We start from the raw sequence: 11048 nt of genomic DNA, 5'->3' as shown, positions 1-11048 counted from the left end.
GGTTCGGTAATTGGGCCTTTGGTATTCCTAATTTTTGTCAATTCCTTGTCAACCTTTCGAATAAAATGTTTCCATGACTTCCTTCTTTATCTCATTGCATTAATTTTTTTTAGGCTTCTTTGGCGGTGTTGCTTCTCAATAACTGTATTTGGTTCTTTCACGCCTTCTTTCATCCAGAATTTTCACTTTCGTTTTCAAACTCTCTGCGTACAGTGATCATTTTCAATATGATAAAAAATATTGTACTGATTACCCTATTGCCAAGTACTTCACCAAGTGTTATTATTTGAATGTATTTCGAAAAAATTGACATATATATATATAAAATTCTCATAGTTGCGAAGCAAGATATCATCATGTCACGTTTTGTCTACTATTTTATTTTCTGCACCGATCGTAAGGGTGAACGTTACGATCGAACGCCAAACCCTAGTACCTAAAACCACAATTCCGACTGCTTTAAACCTATATTATACATTTATCTCGCTATGATGCTGCAAGTCCACATTTTGGGTATAGGCTACTTTTGTAAAATATACAGAATAAAATAAAGATTGTACTCGGACAACATTGTACCCGGAATTGGCAATTTAATTTGAAACAAAATAAAGAACACTTGCTCAAAATGCTGAACAAATAATCTTACAATTTCTATGATGCAAGTGATGTTGCCGTTCTATTTGTTAATTATTATAAAACCTAATTGCTGTGCTATGGCTTTAAAAAATGAAATTTTGAATAACCAATTATTTGTTCATATTTTTAAATATCGTGCAAGTAAATTAAAAATTTCCAACTCTATTTTGAAAACGAAGTGCAATAGGTAACATTTCTTTAATAAAAACTTTTCTGAAATCTGCCTAAATAAAATGTTGCATACTTGACTAAAACTTGCCATAGCTACTTTTCATACAATGACTAACGCTGTTCGTTCTATCACAGATAATTGAGTCAATTTCTGACCAGTATTTTTATTTGACGATTGTGTTTTTTGAAATACACATCATTTTATCATTTCACCCAACAGTAACTCCAACAATCGAATACTGGTCCATTTTTCAGACCCCAAAATCACACCTCTGTATTTATGTGATGATAGGTTGAACAATGCCATCTGCGCAAAAGCTGGATGTAAGTTCATAAGATACTTCTCCGCAGCAAGCGTGCGTTGTAACATCAAAGAGGGATGTCCCACAACACTGCTGAGTTCCTCTGGCACTGTAAATAATGTAGAATTAGTATAAGGATAAGCGATTGTATGTAATTTCACGTGATTAATTATTGCTACAAATAAGATTTACAGAAATTATAGGTGATACCTTTTGTTGTTTTGAACATATGAGTTATCATATAATATTATATCATTCTTTTTTACAATATATATGTTTTACTACGTCTCATTCGAAAAATTTAGTATTCACTTTATTTACGACAAATTTCCTGAGTCAGAATATTGGTAGGCTTGATAATCCCAAGATCGTAGGACTGGATAGCTTCAGCAACGGCAAAATTTTACTCACAATCGACTTAAGTTAACCAGCCTGTGGCTGATTTTATCATAGACTTCGGAATGCAGTGAAATAAGTGATTAACGGGCAATATCACATCCATAGTTGTCACAACAAACACCCATAAAGGGTGACTTACTTATAAATAACATCACCGCAGCATCCTTTCTGGTTCGAATTGTACATGAGTTTTCCGCAACATAACGCATTTTGAGTTCTCTTCATTCTTAAAATCGATATGCAATTTGCTTAGCTATGGTAAGTTATAATATAGTATCACAATAAATAGATTTGTTTGAAAAATTAATCTTATGCCTGAAAATAGGATGTTGATAATCACGTTCTGTCAATGATATTGCGTCGAAGTGAACGTGAATCCAAACATATATTTGTTGAACTCCATTTTTTTAAATACTGGCCATCATAAACTTCAGAATCATTTTTGTTTAAAAGTCTAAACTCCGTTTTTAATTGCAAGTTAATTTATAAAATACCTTTTCTTTCCAGCGCAGCAAAGTTCTCTCGTCTTGTGGGCGTAGCCAGTGCCACATTTTTCAAAGTTTGGATTATTTTTCTTGTTAGCGTTGTTTCGCTTACCGCCCCCTCTTTTACCACCACCTCTCTTCCCCTTCCCACGCTTTCCGCCACCACTATTCTGATTGTTATTTTGTTGACCCTGACGATTTTGCCGATTCTGTTGATTTTTTTGATTGTGTTGGTTTTGTTGTTGGCCTTGGATTTGCTTTTGATGTTTTTCTCTATCTTCTTCAATTTTTCTTATTCTTTCTTCCTCTAACTTTTTCTTGCGTTCTTCTTCCTCCTGTTTTTTGCGTTCTTCTTCTTCTCTCAATTTTTTCTGACTTTCTTCGTGTCGTTGTTTTTTCTTACCTTGATCTTCAATCTTTTTCTGTTTCTCCAATTCCCTTCTTTCTTCTTCTTCTTTCTGTTTTCGCATTCTTTCTTCTTTTTGTTTCTCTTGAATTGCCTTCATTCTTTCCGCCTCTTCTTCTCTCTGCTTGAGCATCTTTTCTTTTTGCTCTTTTCTCATTTTTTCAATTTTCTCTTTTCGTTCCTTTTCTGCTTTTGCAATTCTCTCTTGCTCTTCTTTCATTTTTCTTTCGGCTTCTTCTCGTACTTGTCGTTCTTGTTCTCTAATTCTCTCCTGTCGTTCAATTTCCAGCTGCGTTTGATTAACGGGATTCATAGTCGTCTGTTGCGGCTGTGTTGGTTGTGTAGGTTGGGTAGGCTGGTTAGGATCTTGTGTGTAAGCTTGACCACTATTTAACATATTGTTTTTTTCTTGAATCATTCTGTTACGCTCTTCATTTTCTTCGATCATTTTTTGGTTCCTCTTCATAACTTCTTCATTTGTTTGATCTACAACTTCTCCATCAACGAATCCCGTAGGCGGGACAGTGCTTGGACTAAATGTAGCGGTTGTGGCTAAAACCCAAATTTATAGAAATTTATTTTACAGTTTAAGACGTTTATTGGATTAAATAACGAAAGTATCATATTTCCTAAAATGATAAATTTTTCACCTGTTCTCGAAAGCTGGAATTTTGGGCATGATCCTGGAGTAACGGAAACATCATCAAGAGCAAGAACATTGTTATCTCCTCTTCCTTTCATAGCTTGAAATGCGAACTGAAATAGTTGAAATAATTATGCTGATATTATCGTTGTTAAACTGCACTAAATTTACATACGTGTTGCTTATTTAAACAAAGATGTAACCTGACTGTGAATGGATGTAACACGATTTTTTGAGATATGAATTTTGTGTGAATGGCGATGTGTTAGTAGCCATATATAATATTTCGTTATCTAGAAAATGATATTTAAGAATTTAATCCGAATAATAAAACACTCATCGATTAATAAAATAAAACAAGTTAAATTGACAAATCTTTTAATTATATGTCTCGTATAGTGAATAAATTCCATTTTCAGTTGAATCACCTTATTAAACGTCCATGGAGATATCACTACTCATTTCAAAAAATCCAACTAAAAACCGCTGTTGATGGACAGAAGATTAGACAGAAGTTGATAAATTTAACTACAATTTCGGACAGAAAATACTACGTCGTCGACGCCAATCGGCAATAAAATTGTAAACTTCTATACATACTGATATATATATATATATATATATTGCAATGGTGGATGAAGTGATTTAATCATTCAGAAAAACATTACAACATTTGGTCTGTGGCTCTATGTTATATACGTTGCTTGTTTATTCTAAAGTTTCTAATCTAAACCAATCCTGTTCACCGAAAATATTACCAACAGCCCCAAGGTATTTGATAATCTACAGGGGTTCTTGCAATAGAAATTTGCAAACATCAACTTGGAAATCGTACATGATATAGACGTATTGGAATTGCTTGTTAATAAATCTTGTAATATTATGATTTCATTAATATTTACCCGAACTTTATCGAAATTCTTTCCTGTGGACCACAATGGTATTGATATGTCTTCAAAAATCCAATGTGTGTCGTTGTCGCTTTGGGGGCCTAAATACATCACAGATGAATAAATTTGAATGACGAATTTCATTACAGGTCACTAATGTTTTATCTACAATAGTTCATGAAGTTTTTAGTAATTATTACGCTAGTGAATATCGTTATGAGTACTTTGAATAAAGGTTAAACATATAAAATGCCCAATGCATTTTATTCATAAAGTGCATGAGTAATGTGCTGTAATATTCATAATGATATCATACGCAAATAGACAATTATTTTGAGTAAAACCTCGACATTAAACTTTAATCTAAATTGAGACTTAAAAAGTAAACCTTACCGGCCCTGTTAAATATTGACAATGGTCGACCACGCATATGCGAACTATGAAAAATTCTGAATTCTCCAGGATAAGTTCCTCTTGCATAATATCTGCATGAAAGTTCAGATCAAAGAATTATAAATCAATTTGTTTAGAGGAACATTCGGGAAAATTGTATGTATGTAACATCAACAGGAAGAAAGTAGCTATTTATAGTAAAAATCTAAATTATATTTAGTAGAATATGGAAAAAGATAATTTTTATATCATATTAATTTCACAACATACACAAATCGAAGACAATGTTTTTTCTTCTGAGAGAGATCCATTACTGGTGATCGTATGATTCCTTTCCCAGATTTTTTGCCTTCATCATCCAAGTAAATATATTGTCCCTCTGAACAAAATATATCCACTCAAAACATAAGCATTGACAAGAGGTAATAAGTTGAAATGTCAAGAATGACTTATATTGTATCACTAACATCTGACAATATATGGAATATATAAAACACCATTTACAACTCAAAACAGTCACATCTATATAGACATTATTACCCCGTTGATACGGAGTGATTTTTTTGCGGATATGTACAATAAAATAAGTTTATGATAACATTTATGGTAGTTGAATAAAAAGTCTAAACAAGGAAAAGAATAATGTAGATGAGCTTGAACTCACCGTCATTTCCCCTTGTGTAATCGTATTGTGGTCCGATGTCTTTTGCAGGTCCACTTTGTAATTTCCATCTATATTCTTCGGATTCGTCATGTTCCCAGCCTGGGCATCTGTGATAGTAAAATTACTATTGATACAGAAGATATGTTGAATTAAATTGTTGATCCCGTCGGGATATATTTTGACTGTTGTATTGAAATCATATGTGATATATTTTAACTAATTTAATATAAGTTACGTTTGCAAAATTATATGCGAAGGAGTCAATGCACTATAACAAATAACAATATTGGAATGTTTTTTTAAGACTGGTATGGTCGGTGAATCCAAATGCATTTACGGTGAACTGAATTTAGGAACGACAAGATTAAATTTACCAAATTTATAATGCGCAGAACATAAAATATTCAGTTTTCACTTTCCTATATACTAACGGAAAAACCAGTTTCGAAGGTATGTGGTTGAGGTTATGTAATAACATGTGATCAGATCACGTCACCATAATCTGTGTCATGGTGGTAGAGGCGGGAAGTGATTTTGTGATATAAAGTTTCACACGTAAAAATAGCATCGAGGAACTCATATCGGGGTTGTTACATACAATGTCACTATGACTTGGATCGTAGTAAAAAACTTGTAATTAAACTTATATTTAAAACCACAAGCAATGATTGATCGGCAAAGAACTTCAGCAAAGGTCTGAAAAATCACTTTGCGCGATGGGAAAGCGTGATACTGGAAGCGGTTCAATGCAGCACAATATAGGGAATATTCGACCCACATAACAGAATTCCTTGAAAACGGCCATTTTGTGAACAGAAGTATAGCTCAATCTTGTGTTGGGGATTCTGCAAAATTGAATGCACTTACAAGCCGTCGTCAAAATTGCATTCTAAGATTGGTACTTTGACTTTCTTCTCAGCTCCGTGTATTACAGAGATCGTCACAGATACAAATAAAAACACTAATTTTGCAACCCCCATATTTGCGAAATGAATCGCTTATGGCTGGATTTAACACTGCAAATATGAATTAAGATATCGTTCAAGTTGTAGAATAAAAGATATATTAGTCAGAAGAATAATGTAATAATACGTAACAACTAAATTTAAGTTAAAATCCAACTTGGCACATTGAAATGTTTCAATTAACTTGTATAATCAATTAAAATGATTACTTATATTTATTTTTAAGCTATCAGTTTCCGATCTCGAGTTAAAAGCCTAGTATACGTGCAACTAGTATGGCATAAATTGAAAAAAAAAACATTATTTGAGAATCTATATAAAATGAATGTAAAATGATATATTGCCCACATAATGTGAACTGTACCTATTTACTTTGCTAATCGTCTTATTTTAATCCCGACCACTGCGTATCTGAAAGAATATTCTACTGATCAGTCTATTTCATAATCCTGACATTATGTCTCGCGAGTCGCAACTCTTACATTTCATGTGACTAGCTTTGTAATGCAAAACTTTTAATATAAGCCTCCGACATGAAGTACTCTAAACGGCATATATTTCCTCTTAAAAGTCTATTATCTCAATTTATCACATAATTCACAGAGTATTCTAAGCTAACCAATAGACATAAAATCGTATAATTCTGCATCCAAACGAAGCAATAAACTTAAATCCGAGGAAACGCTTTCCAGTAACTTCAGCGATACGACAGAAGTATTTACGTTATTGCTATTCAGAAATCGTAAAAAGCTTTCAGAGAAACAATTTAAAAGTTTATTATTAATGTTATTTTATAACATAAATTGGTAAATTTAGATGGGGGGAAAGAATCATAGAAGGTTGAATCATAGAAAATTGTTTCAAATAATGTATCAGGAAACAAAGACGATGATTACACTTGTTCACCCTACATATATCATTCGAATAAAAATAAGAATCCATGCGGAAACTATATATCTGCTTTCTAAAAGAAATTAAATAAATTTCCACAATGATAAACCACTCGAAACTTAGAACTATATCAATTTCAATATATCTCTAAATTTCTTCTATATAGATATGCTATACTGAATAAGCATATCCAAATATCTCATATTTGCATGATCCTATGATAGTCGGTGCCGAGAGTAATTCCCTAACAATTCGATAGTACCAAGTATTTAGCACGTAGTGTTTTCCTTGAGGCTATGTTGCCGATATTGATCGACCGAGATCACTTAACTCTGTTAGGAAGATTGATTGTGCCATTTCAAATTTAGCATTTGTAAAGTGTACTATTTCAAATGCAAACCCACACTGTTATAATCGTAAAAATGCAGAATAATAGCAATGTTAAAAGGTAGATTTATGATACATAACACTTGGTGCAGACTTTCAATACGAACATCAAAAGCATAGCTTCTTAGATATTAAGTTTAGAATATTATAACTCATTTTTCTGAAGTTCCATTTTAAGATTATTCGCGCATTAAAACACCTCAATCAGAATTTTTGTACCCTATCAAAAAACCGAACTCTAAAATATTACCAAGCCTGACAACACCGTTTATCTTAGTCAGTATGAGTCTAATTGGGGTACAGCGTTTTGCATCGCCGTACGGAGCAGAAACACGTATTACCAAACGACATATGCCTAATCTAAACAAGTACATAAATCGACTGGCAAAATTAATAAGCTGATTTCGCCCTTGGGCTGATCTCTAGGTTTAGATTAAAAACTGACACGTAGGGGGACCAAGTCTTGACATGAACCATACTTTTATTATGTGTGGTCATGTGTAATGTGTAACGGTAAGCGCGGGGGATATACATGGTCCACAAATGGCAAATAATATAAATACACAACGAATATATTGTTCGCTCATTTCGAAATCATTACCGAATCCGGTCTTATAATCAGATACTCGTCTGACTCACAACTCTTTGAAGAGCCACACCGATTTCCAGATTTATTTATAAAACTGTACAAACATCAACACGTTATGATGAAACATTTTGTGCGCGCTATAATTTATGAGCTTAGCGATAAACCGGTAGAACTAGCAGAGGAGATCTATGGCTAGATGGATTATCTAGTCTTGGAAATTGCGGTTAAAAGTTGTACGAGAAAGAGAGAGAGATCATCCGCTGATAATTTAGTAAAAATAAATTCCATGTAAAAAAAACAGACTGATATTGCGAGATGACACGTGGGTTTTGACGTTTGCTTGATCATATTTGCAGCAAAAAGGTGAAAAAATATCCCAAACGTGTGTTCAGTATTAGTATTATAAGACATTCTGCATTTTTCCACACATATCAAGCATGTACGCTACTTTAATACAATTGCATTTATCAGTAAAATACTTACAATCATAAAAAATAAAATTGAATAGTTTTACCATTTAGAAATTAGCTGATATTCCTGTGGACGACATGGAAGAACTACAGTGAGACAGCTGATATTGGTCGGTTGTGGGATTCGTAAGGTATTAAATATATCAGGCCAAATAATAAACGAAAATGAAATTAAGCTTCAGTTTGGCCCAGGAGTTATCTATAGCAGAGAGAATATATGCAACATACAATAAAAAAAGTTTTTTTTCGCGATCCATAAAGTCGACGAAGGTTATGGTCAACGAACTTAATGTAATACCAGTTCACTCGCCCGGGGGGCAATTCATTAAATGAAAATTTATATTTGCTTTCATTAAAAGCATAAATTTAGAAATAAGTCATACATATATATATAATAATATATATAACTGCCGAATAATCCATATTTATAAATATATATAGTTTTATTGAGCATAGCCGTGGGACGAGTTGCTAAGATCAATATTTTGTAACACTCGTTATTTGATTCAGTCAAATTATACTATTATGTAATTTACGAATATAATACTTCACACTTAAATAAAATTATGCTGAACGATTCAATTTTTATTGAATTGATTATTTTTTTCAAATCTGATAATATTTATACAGCTCAGTTTTATAGCTTAGAGCTAGACTCTAGACTAGAGCAGGGGTGTGCAACATTTTATGTCGGTAGGCCATATTATCAACTTCAGACATCTAACTGATTGGCTACGCAAAAAAAAAATTTCAATCACAATGACGACGGATTCTTGCGTCACAATATAATGTCGCAAACAAGTGTTATGAAAGCTTGCAGCAATGAAATACATCGGCGACACCACAAGCAACGCGGGAAAGGCAATGCGGTTATCGCTTAGCCTTACGCTAATAAATGCACCGGGCAGAACGGCGAAATATTCAACTCAGCGAAACGAGTAAAATAACATTATGTATATTTTTACCCATGTGAGTGCCTTTTTAAACATAAACTGTCGGATTAGGATTTTATGATTGATGGGGGAAAATCTTAGTGTTGACAAAGGCCACACTAAAATGTCTAGGCGGGCCACGTCGTTTGCGGGCAATTTACTTTTAAAAAGTATCGAAGTGGTATTTATTAAAACAGCGAAGCCTGAAGTACCTTTTTGTATCTGATGTGAACTATTTAATGCGCTTGTCATAATGCTATTCAGTCAGGTGCAAGACATTAAACATTCAGAAGTAAAAGCGGTAATTGTCACCATTCAACATACATACTAATTGCCTGATCCGGAATATGCCGAAGTACCACTGCCAAATTGACCTTTCCTGTGGGCTGACCATATGGAGTAGTGCTTGTGACACTGCCGAATTTCGTTTCTGAGTAAATAATATATCGTATATATTCCGCCACATTATTCATATTAAAAACTCTGAATATATATATAGGCCCCTTTTCCGTAAAGTACAAATGTTTTACTACCATTGTCTAAAGTAAACTAATGAGCACATTTTTGGCTACAGTCTCGTTTTTTATATACACGAATCTCATAATTCTCTCTGAGTTTTCAAGGTGTGATTTTTGGTACAACCGTAGACCTCTCGAGGGATAATGGCCGATTAGTGAAATTATGAATACAAAAGGAGTGTAAATTTATGGAGCACGTTCAGATCTGCAGTCGAGAGCCTGCTTAGCTGATATAATAAGCAAAACGAGAAACACATGTAGTAATAGTTTATTGCAATATAAAGTTTGTTAGTACGAGGAAACAACATATTTCTTATCTAACGTTTATTCTCACTGTTTTAGTTTATTGGGCACGTAGTGGACATAACGATCGTTTCAAAATTTTGTTGGTATTATTGGACACGAAGTGGACATAACGATCGTTTCAATATTATGTTGTTGTTGTTGTTCTTGTTCTTGTTCTTTGACACGTTTTTAAAAAGTCGCTTTCTTCTTCGAATACTGGATCAATTGCTTTGAAATTTTCAGTGGTTAAAGATTAATTTTTTCGCTAGAAGGCTATTACTTTTATTTATTTCAAAATTTTGCGTGAATTCTATGAAATTTGATATTTCGTCTAAAATTTTGCTGTATTATTTTTTATCCATGGGAACACGGATTTTAATCAGTGTCATGACTGGCTGTACGTTTTGATTCTGCAAAATTCTTGCTACTGGAAATTCAGAACTTTTTTGAGGGTACCGGTAGCGTCAAAGGTACCGGTAAGGACTGATTCGCTCTGGTCTGGCGTGTCCATATATTTGTGCGTAACTCCCTTGTTATTGTTATTATTATTTGTCTCCGTCAACCCGTTTTGAAGAAATCGCTTTTCACTTCGAATACTGGACCAATTGCTTTAAAATTTTCAGTGGTTGAAGATAAAAATTTTCTCCGGAAGGCTATTACTTTTTTTGTTTGCTATGACGTCATCAAAATTATGTGACTCTACGTGCCCATATATTTTGAGCATAGCTCTCTTGCTTTTATTACGTATTATGACTTAGAGATCAATTCATTTCATTATATTACATTTTAATTATCAAGTATATATGCGGAATAATATAATACCACCATCTGAAATTTTTATAGCTATGCTATTCATTTTATCTCAAGACGGTTAGTGGCATGTATGCGGATATAAAGGGATATCAGTTATTTGGCGTCAATGAAACTTCCAATTACTGCACTATTTGTTGCTAGTACTGAACTGAAAATTGTACACATACATAGAAGATAGACATAGACACATAGATAGCAAGAAATACAAA

At 33.3% G+C, this 11048-nt stretch overlaps 1 protein-coding gene across 1 annotated transcript; it reads right to left on the bottom strand.

Moving 5' to 3' along the window:
- Positions 1–955: 955 nt before the first annotated feature.
- On the bottom strand, positions 956–6023 carry LOC120346070 (uncharacterized). Its single transcript, XM_039415710.2, has 9 exons — positions 5857–6023; positions 4990–5096; positions 4596–4704; positions 4326–4417; positions 3945–4033; positions 3050–3155; positions 2003–2951; positions 1648–1734; positions 956–1218 (listed from the first exon to the last, which is right to left on the bottom strand). Exons 1-9 carry the CDS (start codon positions 5967–5969, stop codon positions 1086–1088), a joined length of 1785 nt encoding a protein of 594 aa, XP_039271644.2. The 5' UTR covers positions 5970–6023; the 3' UTR covers positions 956–1085.
- Positions 6024–11048: the final 5025 nt, after the last annotated feature.

This window comes from Styela clava, chromosome 8 (assembly GCF_964204865.1).
Source record: "Styela clava chromosome 8, kaStyClav1.hap1.2, whole genome shotgun sequence".
NCBI classification, from domain to species: domain Eukaryota; kingdom Metazoa; phylum Chordata; class Ascidiacea; order Stolidobranchia; family Styelidae; genus Styela; species Styela clava.
The sequence above is the reverse complement of the archived record's forward strand: the minus strand, read 5'-3'. Positions and strand labels throughout refer to the sequence as shown.

What these genes read in the sequence shown, in the direction of transcription:
- LOC120346070 (XM_039415710.2), bottom strand. Translation starts at nt 5,969, where the DNA reads ATGGGGGTTGCAAAATTAGTGTTTTTATTTGTATCTGTGACGATCTCT. An exon ending in GTCAATATTTAACAGGGCCG is followed by an intron (nt 4,034 to 4,325) that starts GTAAGGTTTACT and finishes TGATGTATTTAG; the next exon opens with GCCCCCAAAGCGACAACGAC. An exon ending in ATTCCAGCTTTCGAGAACAG is followed by an intron (nt 2,952 to 3,049) that starts GTGAAAAATTTA and finishes TTTGGGTTTTAG; the next exon opens with CCACAACCGCTACATTTAGT.